The sequence below is a fragment of the Eublepharis macularius genome, chromosome 9 (genome assembly GCF_028583425.1).
Source record: "Eublepharis macularius isolate TG4126 chromosome 9, MPM_Emac_v1.0, whole genome shotgun sequence".
NCBI lineage: Eukaryota > Metazoa > Chordata > Lepidosauria > Squamata > Eublepharidae > Eublepharis > Eublepharis macularius.
In genome coordinates this window covers 19913665-19936053 of record NC_072798.1, presented here as the reverse complement: position 1 = coordinate 19936053, position 22389 = coordinate 19913665, and the positions used below count along the sequence as shown (strand labels likewise).

Genomic DNA, 22389 nt, shown 5'->3' with positions numbered 1-22389 from the left:
GGGTGGCCATGGGGAGCCCACTCAGCCCAGTTATAGCAAACTTCTACATGGAACATTTTGAAAAAACAGCTCTAGAATCAGCACCCCACAAACCCAGTGTATGGTTCCGGTTTGTGGATGATACATTCATCATTTGGAACCATGGGGAGGAAGAATTGAGGGAGTTTTTGAATCATCTCAACAACATCCACCTGAACATACAATTCACAATGGAGAAAGAAAGTGAGGGAAAACTCTCATTCCTGGATACCTTGGTCATCCGCAAAGCAAACTTTCAGTTAGGTCACAAGGTCTACAGGAAACCAACTCACACTGATCGGTACTTACACAAAAACTCCAATCACCACCCCCGACAGAAAAGAGGCATAATGAAAACATTAGTGGATCGTGCAAGACGGATATGTGAGCCGCGCTTTCTCAATGAGGAAATTAATCATCTAAACCACGCACTTCAGGCAAATGGCTACTCCAGAAATGAAATCCGAAGAGCAATCAAACCCAGGATGAATCAAACAACCAAGGAAAAACAGTCACCTACAGGAAAAGTGTTTTTGCCATATATCAAAGGAATTACTGATCAGATGGGAAAGCTTATGGAAAAGCATAACCTTCAAGCAGTATTCAGACCCACCCGAAAAATACAACAGATGCTACGATCAGCAAAAGACAGCAGAGACCCCCTCACCTCTGCAGGAGTATACCGTATACCCTGCAGCTGTGGGCAAGTTTACATCGGGACCACAAAGCGTAGCATCCAGACAAGAATAAAAGAACATGAAAGACACTGCAGACTTGGACAGCCTGAAAAATCAGCAGTGGCTGAACATAGCCTAACTCAAACAGGGCACAGTATCTTATTCCAGGACACCAAAATACTGGACAACACTTCCAACTACTTTGTCAGACTGCACAGGGAAGCCATTGAAATTCACAAGCATAAGCAAAACTTCAACAGGAAAGAAGAAACCTTAAGAATGAACAGAGCATGGGCTCCAGTTCTGAAAAACACCAGGCCAACAAAACACTCCACACCCGACAATAGCCCTGCAGAGAAGATTAGCACATCAAGCACCAATCCATATGCAAAAGAACCTCCTCAGGTTACAGTGAAGCCTCCCGCCATTAGCATTCCACACCCTGGGAAACTCTTACAGAATGACTCAGCTCAACCCCACCCCTCCTGAGTAGATACAAATGACCTACATCTTTTCCACACTGTGACACTGAGAGATCTCTGTCTTTTGGTGCTACACCTCTGAAGATGCCAGCCACAGCTGCTGGCGAAACGTCAGGAACTACAATGCCAAGACCACGGCAATACAGCCCGGAAAACCCCCAACAACCAAAATAGTGTCTGTCTCTCTCTTTCTCCACCTGTAGCATTACCTAGAGTAAAAGTTCTACGACTGCCGACAACAGAGGTGGAACACCACCACATTTAATATTCAGAGGAATGATTTTTTTAGAAGGTTCCTTACAATCACTAACCTGGGACTGGCATAACCAGCATTCGCGCTCCAGAGGATGGTAAAGTTGGGCATCTGATAGGGCCCCAACACCAGCAAAGGACAACACCCCAGTAAGCGAACTTACTCTAACTTAGGCAAGGCAGGAGAATTCACAAGTCTGCATATTCCATTCCGTCCAGACAAAGGTGACTGAAGGAATTCCCAGAGCACCCAACACATTATATGGATGCTGCTGGCAAGGTCCGTCTTCTATTACGTTTGACACATGAATACAAGCCATACACCAGGATTTCTCACCACCCCATGAAACTAGAGTCAGAATTCTCAGGACGTTGGTTTCTTGTTGTTCAAAACCTACCCTGAGATGATGGTGTCCACCCTGCAGAGCCCTCAAATCCTAGAGCAAGTGCTGTATGAAACATGGAGCATGTAGCAATATGCCCTGTGCAAAGCCAGGTTGCTCGATGCCAAAAGCATTCCCTGCAGGTTCCCTTCTAGATTTTTTTTTAGTGAGTAAGAAGCAAAATTAATCTCCAAGGAAGAAGAGTTCACAATTGTTGTAAGAAAATTCATTAGGACATTCCCCCTAAAGTTTACGTTGGGGGCAGAGGGGAGGAATCAATCTTTGATCATTTAAGTTCATTCGTTTGCCTTTTGTCCTTAGTGCACAAGCGTGTACAATTGCTGTTCTTCTAACATCCAAATAAACTAATCTCCCTAACATATATATAGTCATTTCTTAAGCTGAATGACTCGACTCCTTTATACTTTACCCACAACCCTCACCATTGTTGTAGATTCCTCCCCATTAAATCCTTTAAAATTATTGGTGTCTTTCTTCCATTGTGGCAACTGAGCAAAATATTCCCAGTAAGTAAACAACATGGAGTGGAGATCAGCAATTTGGACTAGGCTCTTCTGCTGATCTAATCATTTCTGTTGATTGTATTTCTTTTCTTTCCGTTGATGATGTTCTTTCACTGTGGCTGCCTGTCATAGGTCCTCAGCAATTTCCTCCCCACTCCATTTCCTTCTTGGCGGTAGCCCTCTCTACAAGCTTTCTCCAGTACAGCCACAGATTCCCAGAGCAACTAAGACCTTGTGTGGAGGTTGACTGTGAGTCTTCCATTACATCTGACACGTGAATACAAAAATACATCAAGATTATAAGACCCTGGGCTTGTGCTTTCTCATCATCGTATAAACCCAAACTTTTCCAGAGCAGATGCATTCCTAACCCAGCAACAACAGGTTTTCATCCAACTTCTGAGCAGCTGGATCATCCCCGGCTCTGACATCGTAGCTAGGTTCAGAGTACAAGGAAGGAAGGAAGGAAGATGAGGGTGTTCTCTCTCTCCCTCCTACTCTAAGACACATCTTCTGTTGCTGAAGGGGGTAGAAGAACTTACCAAGGTAAAGCCTGCTAGGAGGGACTACAGACATATCATGATGAGAAAACTGGACAAAGCTATGTTGCAGTTCACAACTGACAGTTCTTTTTCTAGTTCATTACTTCTTAAATTGCCTCCTTCCTACCAAACAGTTAACAGTGTTGTTCCATCTGATATAAATAATATTGCCCAAAGCTGCCAAACTGGGTTAAGATGAACTTACATAAGCACAGAGGAAGCTTCCTTATACTTTTTGTTCGGATCACTGGTTACTTCCAGTATTGACTCATTTCAAGCGGCATGAGCTTTCAGGGGCCTCTTCTAAACCTTGCTATCTCTAATCAAAACGGAGAAAGGCTACGGATTGCCGCTGGGACTTCCGGCACGCGTAGAATGTGCTCTACCTCTGAGCAATGGCCCACCCCTAGGAAAGGCGGGACTTTTTCAGAGGAATTTGCTGCTCTGATACCAGCTTGGGATCCATGCTGCACCAAAACCTAGACATTAAATAATGATTTCTTTTAAAAACTGACTACATCCCCTTTCATAAGTACTTAAAAGCAGTACCAGACCAAGGGTTCAGCAAGCCCGACATGCTGAGCTCTGTAGCCCCTTTGAGACTAACCAACTTATTTATAGCATAAGCTTTTGAGAGCCGCAGCTCTCTTTGTCAGATGCATCTGATGAAGAGAGCTGTGGCTCTCGAAAGCTTATGCTACAAATAAGTTGGGTTAGTCTCAAAGGTGTTACTGGACTCTTTACTATTTTGCTACTACAGACAAACACGGCTATCTCCTCTGGATCTATGATATTCTGAGCTCTCACTCTGTTCCAGTAGCAGCAGCCGATGAGAAATCATAGCAATAACATTCTCATTTGCAGGAGGACATCAAAATGAAAATGGAACCATAGAAACAAGGCCGGAAAATCCTCTTCTGGTGGCCTGACAAAACCTGAAAACCAAAAACCACGAGAAGCGACATTCACTCTCACATGGGAAGGAGATTTGGCCTTCCTGGAGATTAAACTGATAGGGACTGAATGCCCCGATGATGTAAGGAGTCAACACAGGGGGGACAGGTTTACCTCTGGAGGTGGAGGACTTAGAAGTAGGGCCCAGTTTTTCCTCCTCCTCTTTCTGACGGATGTGTGTCCAATGCACATCTGCCAAGATCTCCAGGGGATCCACCGGATTTACTATCTGCTGCAGCCTCAGGTTTCCAGCTATCAGATAAGAGGCCAACGGTGGATCATGTTGATGGAGTGGCAAAAGAGAAACAGGGGAGGGAGGAGAAGGAAGAGGAAAAGGAGCACACACCGCAGGAATGGAAATGCAGGGAAAAGGGAAGGAAGAAAAAGACAATTACTTGCTGAGACCAGCTGCCAAGAGAAGACAGATAAAGTTCTGTATCATGCACGTGTAGGTTTTCTTCCACATTTGCTTTCTTTTGCTCATAGGATCCCAGGTTTCAGATCTACTCCATGCCAAAATGCTCAAAAATACAGCAGCAAAGATTTCCTGTTGAGTATCTCTAGGCAAGGGACTGAATATCACCATGAAGGTTAACAACAAACTGTTCCTGTTTAGCATCCTTTTATAAATATTAAAAAGACACAGGGAAGACATACTTTGGCAGCCATGGACGGTCTATAGCAAAAGCTACTTCTCCTTTTTAAGCAGGGCTGTTTGAAACAGCAAAAAGGGATGATCATTCAGTATGCTAACATGGCTATTCATTTCTAGAACATCCTTGTTCATTTTTGTAAGTTATGGGTGCAACCCTGCCAAAGTTAATCACAGTTAAGAAGCTTTTCTTTGGCCAGACGGTGCCCTGTAATTGCAACAACTTGAGTGAACATGTGTATACGGTCCACAAATACTTCTAACGACTGTTTGTTGCATACTGTTCAAATTTCATTCAAGGTCGGAAGCACTTCCTTTCTTCCTGGTGGTCTTTGAAAGTGTCATCCAGCAATTTATTCTCAGGAACTACTAACGGAGAAGGAAATATATTTAAAGGGACAAAAGAAGCCAATTAAGGCGGGGGGCAAAATGTACATCGATTGTCCTTCTCTCTTTTTGTTAGTATGATTGTTAAATCAGCACACATTATGATGTGAAATGGAACTTCCGAAGGAAACCATCGATTTAGAAGTGAGAGATGAAAACCTGGCTCCCTGGCCAAGGTACGGTATCATGCTTCCAAATGCCCTTGATGCAAGTCCTCGGGTTAAGCAGAATTAGTGTTTACACCAGTTCACACAGCCATCAGGGTTAGAAAGATGAGTTTTAAACCAGGCAGGATAGAGAGGGAGGAAGGGGATACATAGAAACTTAGCAAGGCTCCCCAAAGAGCAGGTCTCACCAGATCACCAGGAATTATATCTCCTTATTTTAGTAGAATATAATGCACCTCACCATGTCCTAGTTTCATTTAGCCAATTAAAGACCAACCTGAGCACAGGCGTCTACAATATAAGCTTTAGAACAAATTTAAGTTTAACTGAAGATACCCAACTGGTTTTGCTAACAGAAAGCCAGTTAATTTGGTCATTGGCGGGGCATTCTGCTTCCCATTTATAGAATAAGTATTACAATTGAATATAAAGCATGAAAAAAATTCCTGTGTTTCAGAATGACGCTTATACCGTAAAAGGAATAAATGGGATTATGTTTCCACAGAATACATAAAAAGCAGTGAGTCAAAGACAGGGTAAAGTCATCTTTTCACCATGTCTTACACAAGTGAAGATGCTATTACTCACATGCTCTGGCACAATAATAAAATAGGGAGGGGGGAGATGACTTGTGGGTTCTTGCTGGGAGTAGGAATCCTGGAAAGGAAAATGGGAGGCCATGGCATGGCGGGGGGCGGGGGGGGGGGAGCACTCCTCACATCACAACAGCTTGCTGCACAAGTCTAACAGCAAACCTCTCATTGCTCCTCCATGCTTAAGCTAGCTTTCAGCCTTTCTCCCCAGACACACTCACAGAGAAGCTGGGCAGGGGCAGCAACTTTTTTCCCCACAGCTGGAATTTAATCAAAGGGAAGCAGGTGCTCACAGCAAGCTTTTAATCCAAGCACAACTCAACTGTTTGGGAGGTTTTTCGATGCAGGAAGCCGAACAGAAGGATTTTAGTTGATAAAATTTACACAGCAATTTGCTTCCCATCTGGAAGTTAGCAGTAAAAAAGAAAAATAGCAGTTTCTTTGAAAATGCAGCACACGCTGGTTCATGCAAGACCTGCTCTTTGTATAATGAGGCTCCCCCCCACAATTCTTCGGGGGAAGTGGTGGCGGTGCAGGGGTACCTTTAAATGTACCCGTGTCCTCTTCATTTGAGAGACGCTGTAGCCAGAGGCCTTGCTGAAGTTCTCTCTCCCAAGGGCAATACTCTCCCTCTACAGTAGGGGGAGCCACACAATGACAAATAGCATTGATATAGAGGAGAGTGAAATAAGAGAAAGAGAGGACAGACAATCAGAAAGAACACACAGATGGTGTGTGGGGGAACCCCGAAACGGCTCAGGGCCGTTGGTTCATCCGTCATTTGTTTACCCGTCATATATAAGATATTTATAGATTTCATTTTCATGTAGGAAACTGCATATTCTGTATATGTTTACCCACGTGATGAACACACTTCCTCTACTGTGCTGTGTGTACATGTTGCAAGAATTCACTGTCAACTGGGGTTTTCTGCTGCATGACAGATGTATGTGCATGTTACACACACACACACACACACACACCATGACACAGGTAAGTACACACACAATGTATGGTACAAGCATAGCCAATGAGGGGGGGGTCACTTGACCTGAGCTTCAAGCTTAAAGGGAACGTCAAAGAAAATTCAAATTATGTCTCACTCTCTTTTTTTGGTGCTTTATTTTGTTATCATGTGTCGTCATGTTTTTTAAATTTTTATTATGGCTAGGGGGCTCAAAAGTTGGAAGTGGTCCGGGCCTTGGAGAGGGACTGGGTAGAAGTGATATTCTCACTCAGAAGCAATTAGTTAGGGAAATCTGTCATGAGTGGAGAGGCCCTCAGCGCCAAGGACATTTATGATGCAAGTTTTCCTCTTACGTGCAAATGGACACACGAAAAAGGAGTTCTGAGAATTTCAGATCTACCCTAAACAAAAGCTGCCCGATTATCTTCAAGTGGCAGCATGACAATTTCCATGTAGAAAAATTTTAGTTCGCTCAACAGCAAGTGCCTTTTCCTTTCAGTATGATAATAATAGCCTCTGCTAATCCGGGCCCATCTTACTAAAGCTTTTGAGCACCACTGGCTAACTGCTCAAAGGCTTCACTGAAAAGGCACTGAGTAAACCTTGCAAAAGAGAACAGAAATCGCTGGCAACTGAGGGCCGTTTTGGAAGCGGAACTGCTTTGTTTGGATAAGACACTCCCCAAAAGGTACCTGAAACAAATTTGGCACAGCTGCCAACTGCAATTGAGAAAATGGAAAAGGAGGGCAGCTGCACTTGCTCACTCCTTCCCCGCACGATAATTGCTTGAGCAAAAGTAACGTGAATGCTCTGGTAAAAGCCTCGAAGCGGAACCTTTTGCAGATCTGTGCATCCTAAACGTTTAAATAATTGAAATATCTCTTTTGTTAGGAAAGTTCCTGCCTGTTCCAAACTGCTACTGATACCCCCTTGGGCAATTCAGGCTGCTCTGTCCCCTCTGGCTGGCAGCACTATCCTCTTCGCTCCATAACATCTGGGTGACTCACTGATGATTGCCAAACCACCTAGGTGGTAACCTCCAGTTCAGACATGTGGCTCTGTGTTAATACCACAGCGATTAATGCCACACCCAAAGCAGCTGAAAGGAGCTCAGGAAGAAAAGAATGAATTATGATTGAGGAACGAACAAGAACTTGGGTTCCTTCAAGTATGGAGGCAAAGCTTTTGCCCAACTTTCCACCCCTCCTACAATGATTTCTGATTGGTTCTCAGCCCAGAACCGTGCTTGGCTGGGAACTCTAAACCTTTCCAGGTCAGGTCAACTCTGAATGTTCCACAACCTATAGGCAGCATGCCTGGATTTTGTCTATCCAGAAGCAGTTTGACATCTTTTGATCTTGTTTCTAGCCCTCCCCACATCCTTCTGCTCAATGGCCTGCTTGGGCTTCAGAGCAGTCTCATTCCCTAAAACTCGCTTAATCCTGGCCAGATCTAGCAATGAATCACACTGGCCCCAGCCAGCCGCCAGCACCCAGACTTCTCCACACTGCAGGCTGGGCTCTCAACTTTGTCCTCAGTGTCAATTTCACAACCGCTTGGTAGACTCAAAAGTAAAAGCAGAGCACTGTGTTACACACAACAGCCAGCAGGAGAACAAAAGATGGGTTAGACAAAATACAATCTGAGGAACCGCCCAACAACTGTTTCTAAATTTTTTTCTTTGGTCCCCCCCAAAGAATCCATATACAGAGGTCCCTTCCAGGCGTATGACTTTCCCCATCAACCTCAAGGATTTCCACTAAAAAGCATTTCTAATTCTGTACTGAAATCTGATTCCGCTAAAAGGCACTTCTGATTCTGTACTGAAATCTGAGCTTAGCCCACACATCAGTCCTCACATATCCATCCTCAGCAAAAAGAAAATCTACTAACCTTCGCTAGAGACTTCCTCTTCCTCCTCTCCTTCCTCCTCCTCTCCTTCCTCCTCCTCTTCCTCTTCCACATTGTGGTTTTTCTCAGCCTCCAGCTCCTCTTCGCTCTTCCCCTTCAGCATGGCATGTATCCGCACTGCCTCTTTCCACGGCACACCGCCCAGGTCAGAGGTGGGTTGCTGCGGTCGATCCTCCTCCTCTTCCTCCTCCTCCTCCTCTTCCTCCATCTCAGATTCGGAACTACTGCACAAGAAACACACAAAAGAACAGATGACTCCTCTCAAAAAGGATTGGTTATGACGTTTTCGAATTCCGCACAACCAAAAACCACTACTTTCTTATTTCATAACTTGCCCCAGATTTCAAAAGGAAAGGAACGACAGTGGCTGGCTCAGGAAAAGCGGACAACTGCAGAAGGGGCACCTCTCTTTATACAATACCTTCAAAACATTACTTGTCACAACTCACTCATCACTGATTCATATACTAAAAAGCAGAAACTCCTAGCTGAAGGCCCTAGACAATATCCAAAGAGGAAAAGATCGTCTTGTTATATAAGATCCAACTCTGTGATAAAAATATATGGCGCAGTTATACAAAAATTTGCTTTACTTTAATACAAAGATGTATGCTATACTGTAAAAGTGCTCGGATCTCTGCAAAACAAAGGGCTGTATATCTTGTCTGTTCAGCCCTTCCTCCAACTTAAGAGGACCTTCCTCCAGCAGAAGAGCCACTTCAGTGGGAAGAAGACTCCAAACTTTGCTGAGTAGAGCAGTAGGCCAATGTAAGGTTTTCAATAAACTGAACTCTGCACCTTCACTGTGCTCAGCAACAGGCAGGGCTTTTTTTTCAGCTGGAACACGGTGGAACAGAGTTCCAGCACCTCTTGAAAATGGTCACATGGCTGGTGGCCCCACCCCCTGATCTCCAGCCAGAGGGGAGTTGAGATTGCCTTCCGCGCCGCTGAGTGGCGCGGAGGGCAATCTAAACTCCCCTCTATCTGGAGATCAGGGGGCGGAGCCACCAGCCATGTGACCATTTTCTCTGAGGGCAACCCACTGAGTTCCACCACCTCTTTTCCCAGAAAAAAAGCCCTGCCAACAGGATAAGGGTATAAATGTGACCCTTATGGACCCATCATATAGTCACTATTTTCACAAATGGTCTTCTAAAGCCAACATGTTTCTCCATCCTAGAGGCTACCAGTGAAATCCTAAGGAGAGTAACAATCCTCTGAAGTCCTCTGAAGTCAATGAGATTACAAAGATGCAACTCTGCGCAGGATTGCACTGTAAATTACCAGGAGCCCATGATAATTTCTCTTTTCTTGTATCCTGGAGTCCACCTAGTTCCTCTGGATTTTATCAGGAAAACCCACCAGATACCAGCACAATCTTGGCTGATCCATTAAAGCAGATGAGCGTTTTAGTAAGACTGGCGGCACCACAAGTTCTCACAAGATTTTGTCTATGTCTTTGGTTGATTGGTTTCCCAGCATGAACTTTTTATTCTTGTGTTTTAACTAAGTATATTTGTTGGATTATAGCCTCTTTGCCAAAGCAGTTGTGAGCCCTTCCATTTGCTGCCATCTATCTTCACAAGAATTTTGGGAACAAATTCATCATAACTATTTTTTTTTTATAAGACTGTTAAGTAAAATTACGAGCAAACTTCACAAAAGCACCATCCACTGGGGAGTTTTATCTTGACAAGGGAAAGATAATTGCAATTTTCTCAACTTCGAAGTATGTGTTTTTCCAAACATTTGTGTTAAAGACTTATTCAAAGGCTGCGTTTTATTTTAGTACATTGCTTGACAGATAGCTAGCCCTCAAAAAAGAGGAATGTTGGCTTCACTTTGTTGGAAGAGAAATCAGTTTTATGTTTACTGTATTTAAAAATAGCATCTTGAGCACGCCATTTGCAACTCCCCTTTCAAAGTACAGAACTCTGGCTCAAATGCATGTGAACTCGAGTTCTACAATTAAATCTTCTGTGGTTCCCCCCCACCAAATATTTTGTTAGCTATTTATACCCTGCTTACAGCATCATTCTCCCCTCCACTTTTTCACACCTACAACAGCCACCTTGTAAGGTAGGTTAGGCTCACCTAGTAAGCTTCCATGGCAGAGTAAGGATTTAATCCTAGGCCTCCCAGATCCTAGTCTGGTCATCTAACCACTACACAACACAACCTAAAGCAGACTAAGGTAGGTTGGGATTGAGGAGGGGGTACACGGAAAGAAGTTCCTATACTTAATGTTTTCTCTCCTTGATTTTTTTTTATCCTGGTAACTATGCCCCCTCCAAACTGCTTTTTCATCAGCAGGAGGAATAAATATTTATTCTTATTTATTTGTATCCTGCATCTCCAAATAAATGCTTTCTGAAGCATCTTACAGTTAGAGATGTGAAGCACTAGGGAAAAAATGAGGAGCATGGCTTCAATGTTACATCTCCACTTAAAATACAGGAACAGCAAAACAAGACAAGGAAAACTAAAATTTCTAAATGCATCTTTGCCTGTTGCCTTAAGGAGCACAATTTAACACTCCCTGCATTTTCTCACATCCTTTGAATGAAGAAGCAGTTTGAGGAGAGTGATTTTGAGCAGAGAAAGGACTTGTGGAAAGCATTAACTGCCTCTCTGTGTGCATGTCGTTTTTTCCTCTCCATCACAGCCTGCTCCAGTTCACACATGGGTCTGTTTGGCTTAAAAAAGAGGAAAGAATCATGAACTTGCTCTTAATATGTCTTTTAAACCTTAAGAGTCCTAAATTTTGATACAGTAAATGCCCATCTCTGAAGAGCTCCTAATATAAGCCAGTTCCTGACTTCAGTGGCTTTCCCTTGCACGAGAGTGGCTGAATACATAACCAGGGACTATGCAGACAGTGGAAAAGTTCACCTCTCAATGACTCCTATAGGTTAAATAGGCATAAAATGGTGGCACAGGCACCACCGACAGTAGGGAATACTGTTTTACCCCACAGAGGTCAAACAGAGGTCAAATTCACAACTGGGAGAAAAGTAAAGACTATTGCTCATGGGATCCTCTCTGAAGCTTGGTAGTGGTGGTAGAGAAACAGGACGATCCTATTTCTTCCCATTACATGGCTTTGCATGATAGATCACAGAGCTCTATGCCATAGTAACAGATATTTTGCAAATTAGAATTTTTAGTTTCCTTTGATTTAGTGTCTGCTGTAGGAAACACAGAGGCACAACGGACCAAGTTCAATGGGCGGTTGGGAAGCTAAACAAAGTAAAGCAACCTGCTGGGTACATCCTCTTCTGTTCCTTTGTCTAACACACTGCTGAGATTGTGCTCTGCCAGTGTCTCTTCGGGAACTTCTTCTAGATCTTCTTCCCGCTGTACCGAGAGCCGATAATTCTCCAATTCAATCCGCTCTGGTGTGCCGCGCACCCGCTTGGCAAGACTGGGTTCCTCTAGGCCGTTAACATTGGGAGCTGAAGGAAGAGAATTAACAGAGGTGGGGAGTTACAAGCATTCATCTAATCTGCAAAATTTGCAAGGAAGTGTTGGAGTAAATATCAGCACTCCAAACACATTTCCAAGAATGGTACTACATTTGGTTCCCTACTCCAAAAGAGCATATGTGACTGGATATTGTGAAGCTGCTATCAAAAGCAGGATTTGGAAAGCAATTTCTAAGGAAAGGAGTGCTGTTCTGTAGAAATTGAAACAGATCTTCAAATACACACTTTAAAAAAAACACGCCTCCTTGAGATTCAAATCGAAAGTAGCTGAAGAGCTCAGTCTCAGATATACACAGCCAGCACTGTATGGTGGTTAAGTCCTGAGACAGAATAAGACTCTACACTGTCACCAGAAGGAAATCATGGTTCCCTTCAATAAAATGCTCTCTGCATGTAGAAAACTTACACAGCCAGAATAGGGTGGGGTAGAATGTCTCACCCTGCTACACCAGTTTTCTACTTGCTAGAAGCATCTTTCTGCATGCAAAAGCATTACCTACCATGTAAATAAAACAAGGCAGTTCACTGTATCATGTTCGGATCCTAACTAAACTATCCAGCACCAGGATGCCCGAACAATCACTTTTTGTATGCCATTAAAGGTGATTGATTGATTGATTGATTGATTGATTGATTGATTGATTGATTGATTGATTGATTGAACAAACAATCACTTTCTCTGACCCAAATCTCGCTGCCTGCTGACTTTTTCCATAGGGGCCCTTTCCCAAGTGTTCTCGCCTTTGGAGGTTTGGGAAGTAGGTTATTAAAAATAAAATCCGTTCTGTGACTGCACCCAACTGTAGAACTCCCTCCCTAGATGGCACTCGCCACGCACCATCTTGGCTATCTCTGAGGTGCCAGGCAAATCTCACCCTATTAACCCAAGCTTTTGGCGGCTGCCATTTTTTGCTAATTTGGGGAATGACTGATTATTGCCGTTTTAGTCAGTTGCATTATATCTTGGGCTGTATGAATATTTACTTAAAGTGCTTTTAATTGCTGGCTCATTCGTCATGGATTTTGTCTCAGTTTTTACGGTGGTTGTTTTTAATGGATTTTGTAAGCCAGACTGAAGGCTACATTTTGTAGAAGGGACTGAATCATATTCATATCAATATATTTAATTTAAAAACAATGAGATGACAGACTCGGCCAGAAGCTAATGTTGTCATCTGTGAAACAAACGCCAACTCCGAGGATACAAGCACAAGGGGACCTGTCCTGGAATGACGCTGTCGTCCTGGGCTGACAGAAAAAGCAAAATGAACTTTGGATTATGGAAAACCCTATGAGAGGATTCAGAAGAATAGCAAGAATCTCCCTTTCCTAAGCATTTACCTACTTGGTTTTTTTTAAAAACGCTGCAATGTCACAGAGTTCAAATTCCTAGCAAATTTCTAGGTTTTAACAAGCCCCTGTTTTTTCCCACTATTGTATTGGCTCATTCTGTGTTTCTAGTAATAAAATCCTGAGAGCTCGTTATAAAGAGCAGGCAGGCCCTGTAGGTGCAAAGCATGATTAAGAAGCAATTTTGTTAACTGCTGTAGCCTCAGCCGTGCCCTTAAATGCACAACGGTGAAGTCCTCTTGTTTCAAGCACACATCAAAGCAGCAGCGTTAGCAGGATATGCATTTACTGCAGTAAATTTTTTTTTTTAAATCATGCTGGGAATTATTAAGTGAACCTCTATTACAGTAAAAGCAAATTATACAAGGTTGAGATTTACATTTATTTTAGAACTCATGCAGAAATTCAACAAAGGTATTTGTGGTTGAAAAAATAAGATAGAAAGGGATGAATTTTTAGAGCTCTGTAAAACTTGATATAAAACTTATTTTATCTGTTTGCATAAGATTCACCTCCCCCTTCCCCCCTCTTTTGGTTTATTCAACTTTTATTTTCTTTCGTTTTTTCCCTTCCTGCTCTCCTCTGTTCAGGGACACGGAGGAGGAGGAATTTATTTATTTAAAACATTTGTTAGTTGTCTTTCTACCTTATGGCATGCAAAGCAGCTTACAGCAGACATACAAATACATTAAAACCTCATTTTAAAACCACTGTATAAAACTATTAATAAATAGTAAAATTAATTGAATGCAGTTCTAAATAAAACTGTCTTCAGGTGCCTCCTGAGGATTGGGTGAAGGGGCCAGGGACACTTCCTTGGGGAGCTTGTTCCATAATCGTAGGGCTGCCACTGCAAAGGCTCTGCCATGTACCCACCGAATGAGCTTCTTTGGTTGATGTCAGTACAGCCGCTCCCTGTAATCTTAATTCCTGAGCAGGAACACATGAAAGAAGATGATCCTTCAGATACGCCAGTCCCAAGCCATGTAGAGCTTTAAAGCTGAGAACCAACATCTTGACTTGGACTCCGGAGCAGATTTGCAACTAGCTGCTGTAATATTGGGGTTGCATGCTCCCAGGGTCACATGCTCCTGACCGCTGGTCCCAACCTGCAGTCTAGCCACATGCAGCGTTTTGCACTAACTGCAGCTTCCAGACACTCTTCAGGGGTAGCCCCAAGTAGAGCGCCTTGCAGTAGCCCAGTCGAGATGTAACTAAGGCACCGTGGTTAGATCTGATTGAGCCAGGAATGGGCACAGCTGATGCACCAGCTGAAATTGGGCAAAAGCATTCCAAGTCAATACAGCAACCTGGTTTTCTAAGGTGACTGCTGTGTCAAGCAGTACTCCTAAGTGGTGAACCTGATTTTTCAAGAGGAGAGTAACCTCATAGAAGACAGGAAAATTTTTATGTTGCTCGTCAGCCTTTCTACTAACCCAGAAAACCTGTCTTGAGAACATTAAGCTTCAGCTTGTTCACCCTCATCCAGCCCATTAATGACCCTTAGCATTGGTACAGAATATCAACAGCATCCTCGGAATTAGATGGAAAAGAAAGGCAGAACTAGGTATCATCTGCATATTGGTGACACTGCAGCCCAAACCTCCTGATAACCTCTCCCAATGGTTTCATGTAAACAATAAACAGCATGGGAAATAAAATTGAGCCCTGCAGGACTCCATAGGCTAACAGCCAAGGGGCAGAGCAGGAGTTCCCCCAGAATCACTCTCTGATACCAATCACTCAGACAGGACTCAAACCACTATAACATGCATAGGCAGGAATGGCTGTTAGAAGGTATATTATGCAGGACTTTTTTTCAGCAGGAACACGGTGGAACAGAGTTCCAGCACCTCTTGAAAATGGTCACATGGCCAGTGGGCCTACCCTGATTTCCAGACAGAGGGGAGTTTAGACCGCCCTCCATGCCGAGCAGTGCAGAGGACAATCTAAACTCCCCTCTGTCTGGAGATCAGGGGGTCCACCGGCCATGTGATCATTTTTGCCAAGGGCGATTTAAACTTCAAAAAGCTCCACCCTTGTTCCAGCTGACCCAAAGTGATATCATTGTGCAGTCCTGAGTTCCATCACTGAGTTCCACCACCTCTTTTCCCAGAAAAAAGCCCTGATATTATGCATTAAAAATAACAACCTTTACATTACAAAAACAGGCATAGGGAAGGGGCCAAGGCTCATTGGATGCGCATATGCTTTGCATTTGGAAGTGTCCCAGGATCTCTATTTAAAAGGATCAGTGGGAACAGGGAAAGACCTCTGCTCAAGAGCTCAGACAACTACTGCCAGTGAGAGTAAGTACCAGGCAAAATAGACCAATGCTCTACATTCACCATAAGGCCATCCATGACTAAAAGAGACTCACTTTTGTGACTTTGGGCAATTCCCTCCCAGCTTTAGGTCCCCATCTGTAAAATGGGTAGGTTGTCAGCCTCCAGGTGGGGCCTCGTGAGCTCCTGGAAATGACCAAGATCAGTTCCCTTGGAGAAAATGGCTACTTCGGAGGTTAGAATCAAGGACATAATACCCTGGCTGATGTTCTTCCTCTTCTCAGACCTCACCCTTTGGAGGCCTCAACCCCAAATCTCTAGGAATTTTCCATGTTGGAGGTGGCAACATTAGGTCCAACAGTGATCTCGTAACAGGACTGTTGTGAGAGCACACACAAAAAACCTGCCGGGTACTTAGAAAAGTATATGAAAAAGTATTTGCAGTTGTACAGTTACTACTTGTGCTCCAAGGCGCTTACAAGTTTATTTCAGTTCTTAATATAAAAGCCAACCATTAGGCGTCACACCAGAACTCCACATGCTTCCAGAGTTCTAGCATCCTGCTTCAGCAACTACTTCACAGAGGAAGAGTCTAAACCCTGTGATTGAAAAGTCTAGTTGTGGAAAATAAGCATCCTTAAATAGGAAAGTATTCTAGTCCTTGACTCAACAGTTCTGAATTTTGGAAACAGGCTGCAAGGAGTGCACAGATCACCAAAAGCAAGCTTCCCCCCCCTAAGTGGGCTGCCCGCTTTGCTGTTATGGGAAAGCTGACCAGCAGGGGAGTGGTGGGGGGGGGTGGGATTACTTATTTCAGAGATCCAACTTCTTGATAAAAGGAATGTTAGGGTCGAGATAACAGCACTGCATTTGTCATGCTTTTTGATTTTTCCCGTGTGTGATATTTCCAAAATAATCTCCTTTTCGGTGATTTGTTTTTTTAAAAAATTGAAGATACAAGGGTGACTCCTTGACGGACACTCCTCCCCTTTTCAAAGTCATTGTCCTACTCCAGTACAAGCTTCACAGAACACATTAGGATCCAGGTCTGGATGGCAGCTTCCTTTGAAACTATTCTTGTAGTAAGGTTAGAAAAGTTAGCTAGCAGCAGCTTTTCTTCTTACAAGGTTCATGGATCAGGCCGCCTGAAACTCTGCATGATATTAACAGGCAATGATATTGTTCTCTGTGGCTTTGAAGGCACCTTGCGTGCTTTGGCCAAGGTCTCACAAAATGTGCAACTAGTTCAGTTGATCCACAAGAACCTTCTGTTCATTTTCAAGACGGCAGCTCTATGCTGCACAAACCACTCATTTTGGGAATGAGGCGTATTGCAAAAGCAGTTTGTGCCAGTTTGTTCAAAGAAATGAAATCAACTCACAGTTGGAGTGAGCTAGCTGTTCAGTGAGCTCATTTGTACAACCTACCTTTCAGGGTTGTTGTGAGAATAAAATGGAGGAGATGAGAACTGTGTAAGCTGCTTTGGGGAGGCACACAGTGTATAAATAAATCAAATCAAATCAAATCAGAATACAAAACACTCTGGATCTCATCTCTGTAATCCATACAACAATCCTGCCAACTTCACTAGCACTATGTATTCCTATCAAAAAGAGTCCAGTAGCACCTTTAAGACTAACCAATTTTATTTTAGCATAAGCTTTCGAGAATCAAGTTCTCTTCGTCAGATGCCTGATACAGAGACTGGCATTCATCAGGCATCTGACGAAGAGAACTTGATTCTCGAAAGCTTATGCTAAAATAAAATTGGTTAGTCTTAAAGGTGCTACTGGACTCTTTTTGATTTTGCTACCACAGACTAACACGGCTAACTTCTCTGCATCTATGTATTCCTATATGGCAGATAACAAAGAAAGTAGGGGTGGCAATCTGAGGTTGGGAAATTTCTGGAGATTTGGGAATGGAACCTGGGAAGGACTGAATTTGGGGAGAGGAAGTATATTAGTAGGGTAGAATGCCATGGAGTCCACGTTCCAAAGCAGCCATTTCCTCCAAGGGAACTGATTCCTGTAGCGGGCAGATGAGTTATAATCCCAGGAGATCTCCAGGCCCCACCCGGAAGTTGGCAACCCTAAGAGCAAGTCAACAGCCCAGAAAACATGGACTTGCTCAAGGCCATCTAGTAAGTTCATGGCAGAGGTGAGGTACGGAACCAAAGACTTTCAGGTTCAAAGCTGAGTCACTAACATAGATTCTGAGGATCTGGCACGCTGAAAGAACAGTGAAAATCCCAAGCCATAGCCATCTTGCCCAGTCTATAGGCCAGCAAAGCAAATTCTCCAAGAAACTAGCCTCTGAATTATAAAGCTAACTGTCCTTGTAAGCTCTTCCCATTCACGGCCTTGGCTCTGCCACAAAACTAGCCACAAAGCAGCAAGATGGGCAGTGGATGAATTCTTCAGCGGGGTTGCAGACATCTTGTCTTGGGAGAGGAGAACTAGCAAGAGGCTTTTTCTGACTGCAGAGCTGAGTGCTTACAATGATTTTTTTTTTCAGTTCAGTGCCATAACTACCACAATCTTACAGAACTCCACCTCCCGACACCCCAAACAAGTTAGGAATTCTGTAGCCTGTGTAGTTATGCGACTTGTATTTGCAAACGTTGGTTTCTTTTGCAGAATTAGTTCTATTTATAATAACATTCAATTTACAGCCATCCTTCAGGACAAATTAACGCCCATTCAGAGAGGTTTACAAAGTGTGTTATTTATTATCCTCATGACAATCCCCCTGTGAGGTGGGTGAGGCTGAGAGAGTTGTGACTGACCCAAGGTCACCCTGCTGGCTTCAAATGGAGGAGTGGGGAATCAAACCTGGCTCTCCAGATTAGAGTCCCGCTGCTCTTAACCACTACACCAAACTAGATCATTTGTGCTATAAGAGAGGCTAAAGCCACCCATATCACTATAAATTCTTGTCCATACACACTTCTGAGTTCCCACTCAATTTGAGTTGATTATGTTTTGGTGAAAGTGAAAGCTAAGATATTCAGGACGTTATATTCTGTTCTAAACCACTATTTTGCTATTTGCCTAGAGAGCAGAATTCATGGAAGTCTATGAGAAAGTGCTGTAGGGGAAAAGAACTTCAGCTACCTTAAATATACTTTTACCCCTTGGAGAATCATCGGTGGCTGTAATCATAAGCTAAAGACATTTATTTGCCTTATTTATACCCCACCCAAGGTGGCTTACACAGTTCCCCCTCTCTTTCATTTTATTCCCAGAACAGCTCTGTCGGGTAGGTTAAACTGAGAGTGTGCGACGAGCCCAAGGTCACCCAGCAAGCTTCCATGGCAGAATGGGATTCCACCTGCTTCTCCCAGATCCTAGTACAACACTCCAACCACTAAACCACACATTGATTCTTCCTACCTCTCAAAATACATCTCCATAAGTGGCTTACGCATTTGTCAACTTCCCACCTTGATGAGCCGAGTGACACAAGGGGAAAAAAGACTTCACAGCATTCCTGTGAGTTCAAGGTAGAAAGGGCGAGTTGCCTTGCGAGTGATGGAACTATTTACGTCAATGCTAGGGGAAAAAAATAAAACCGTGACTGAGCCAGGAGGGGCTGTATCTCAGCAGCAAGGTAAGTGCCTTGCATGAACCAAGCCCCAGGTTCTCTCTCAGGCAGCAGGGCTGGAAAATTTGCACTCAAGGCCCTGAAGAACAGCTGCCACCCAGAATACATGATATTGACTTAAAGGGACCAATTGTTTGATTCCATATAAGGCGGTAACATATGTCCTTAGCCATCTCCACACCATTCCAGCCACGTCATTGGCTTCAACAGGTGTAAAATTTAACTCCACAGCTTTGGGAAACTTCCAAACAAAACATCACCAGCTGTATTTATATCAGAAGTGTTTAGAGAAGCTTCCAGACCCCTTAATTGACTAGAATAATCAGAGGAAATATTTTAAAAGCTGAGAGAAGTGAAGAACACCTTGTACTTTTTGAGCACATCGCAGCCAAGTAAAATGCCCATGTACACAACTCCAGTGAGCAGAAATTTAAATGATGTTCTTCAATTCCACAAAAATTAACACAGCTTTATTTGACAGGACAGTTTTACCATCTTGTGATATGAAAAATGCATCAAAGCCCTACCAAGGGAAAAGCTGATGAGGTACTACATAAAGGAATGTTAAATCAGGGTACCCAAAGATGGGAAGGCACAGAATTCAGGAACTGAAAAGACAAAAAATTGAGATCTATCAGACATTCATAAGGGGCAAATGAATGCATGTGGGAAGGCAGAAAGTGGGATTTGTAATGGCACGTTCTATACCAGCCTTCATTCATCCAAAGCATTCACTGGACTTTGGGCACACCGTCCATGTTCATACACCCTCTCGACAAAATCGAGAGGGTGCAGAGGAGAGCGACGAGGATGATCAGGGGTCTGGAGACTGAGCCCTACGAGGAAAGGCTGAGGGCCTTGGGAATGTTTAGTTTGGAGGAGACTGAGGGGGGACATGATTGCTCTCTTTAAGTATTTGAAAGGCTGTCCTTTGGAGGAGGGCAAAGAGCTGTTCCAGTTGACAGCAGAGGGTAGGACCCGAAACAATGGGCTTAAATTACATGCACAAAGGTACCGGCTGGATATTAAGAAGAACTTTTTCACGGTCAGAGTAGTTCAAAAGTGGAATCAGCTGCCTAGGGAGGTGGTGGTGAGCTCCCCTTCACTGACAGTTTTCAAGAAGAGGCTGGATGAATATTTGTCAGAGATGCTTTAGGCTGATCCTGCACTGGGCAGGAGGTTGGACTAGATGGTCTGTATGGCCCCTTCCAACTCTGTGATTCTATGGGTGGCTCTGGGCACTCTGCCTCTTGATGGACCACAACTGCACAGAGAAAGACCTCTGCATATATACAACATACAGTCTAATGAATTCATGTAAATTGGAGTAGGCCTTGCTGCCATGATTCAATCTCTCCTACGCAAGAACACTTGAAAAAACTCCTGTGCTCTATACAAAAAGCTGTCCACCTTGGTTTACATGATCCCTTACCCCAGGACAAGGTGTATATATTAGGAATTGCTGATGAGATTCTGCTCCAACCTCTGGTGTACCCAGCCTTTGGATTTGCAAACAAATTTGGATCAAGTCTGTCCATCAACAGCCTTCCCAAGTTAACCACTTAAGCAGCTTTTGACACCTAGCTCTGTATCACTGGTTTTCATCTGAGAGGTTGTAACTTAAAACTGTGTTTTTTTAAAAAAAAATTGGCACACCAGTTTTATATTAAGTTTTAAAAATGGAAATGGTGGTGGGGAGACAATAGATATTAGAGCCAGTGTGATGCAGTGGGTAGAGGGACAGACTAGGATCTAGGAGACCCAGATCTGAATCTTCACTCTGCCATGAAAGCTTGCGGAGTGACTCTGGGCCCATCAACACACTCTCAACCTGACCTATTTCACAGGGTTGTTGTAAGAGGGGAGGGGGAAATGATGGAGTAAGCAGTTTTGGGTCCTCACATGTGGAGCAAAGTGACATAGAAACGTTTAAATAAATAAGATATACAGTTAAATATTAAAAAGGTCTCACCCTGCCAGTTGACTTTAAAGGTGTGGATTTTAATACTGACATGTTAAAAGACTGCTGCTCTATATACCACCCAGTTTCAAACTCTCATTCAGCTACAAAATTCAAAGAGTGGCTTTGGACAAATGCATCCTCTCTGCTTAAAAGACACAGGGCTGTTTTGAGCTTAAACTGCTGCTCTAAACACTTGGGAGAGAGAAAAATGTTGCAAATAAATGCTTTTAGATGCATGCCCATGTTTTAGAGCTTAAATGAAAATGTGGAAGGCAGCAAGTCTTACCTAGATGCAATGCCGATATGGTAAATAATTTTCTGCTCTGTGTTACTTCTGGACATGCAAGTAGGGACTGCATGTCTGAACAGCTTTTCCATGCAATGAGTTGCTTGTGTACAGTGAGGCCACACAGCCACAGAAATGGGTGCTTGGGCTCTGGCAGGCTGGGGGTAGCACTCGGGAGAGTTGCCTTGCATCATATCCCCCCCTCTCCCAGCTGAGAGAAGGAGCAAAGAGACAACTCTGATAGGACAACAATGGTTTGGGCAGTTATGGAAGAATTGTCAAGCGTGAGAAGGAGTTGCAAGAGAATAAACATTTCAAGTCACGCAGTTTAGCCCTCCTTCTTAGAAGCAGGAATGTTCCTTCTGAACTCCATTAGGACTGGGGGGGGGGGGCGGGAATGAAGTCCATAAAGTTTCATGTTGAAATGTAGAAGCCAATATCACATTTGTCAATGTCTTCGATTTCTTTTTTTTGCAGGTGTGGTTCCTACTCCCTGTTTAACAATTTATTTTTGATGTTTCAAAGTGTATTTGCACATTAGTGCCAAGCTTAAGGAAGGTGAATTAAAACCTAAGTATAAAAAGGTGATCTATAGGGGGGGATTCAGAATTTTAGAAGCTAGTCCTGCTGGCAGCTGAAAATCTCAGATTCTAGGTCCTGGCTTCAGAGGTTTAGAAATCCATGCATCATGGTACTTGGGAATCTCCCCCCTTTTGCGTCATCCTGTTCCCCAGCCCTCACAGCCTGTCCTGCGCAAGGCTCATTTCACAGGATGAAGGAAGACGCTATATGGCTAGCTGCCCAGCATCTACCCTGGCCTATATTCCCCTTCCTCCTACTATCTCCTGCAAGGCATTTAGAGGCAGAAACAGGTATCAGGGAATGTGCCTTGGACTGGTTTAAAT

The 22389-nt window shown here is 43.6% G+C and overlaps 1 protein-coding gene across 2 annotated transcripts in view; it reads right to left on the bottom strand.

Annotated features, from left to right (window-relative positions):
• The window catches only part of MICAL3 (microtubule associated monooxygenase, calponin and LIM domain containing 3), a 231435-nt gene that overhangs the window by 64503 nt on the left and 144543 nt on the right, over positions 1–22389 (bottom strand). For both annotated transcript variants that reach the window (XM_054987717.1, XM_054987716.1), the window contains 3 exons: positions 11769–11964; positions 8492–8733; positions 3947–4084 (listed from right to left, as the gene is read on the bottom strand). In XM_054987717.1, the coding sequence (XP_054843692.1) occupies positions 3947–4084; positions 8492–8733; positions 11769–11964 (576 nt within the window). The remainder of the gene's footprint in view (positions 1–3946; positions 4085–8491; positions 8734–11768; positions 11965–22389) is intronic.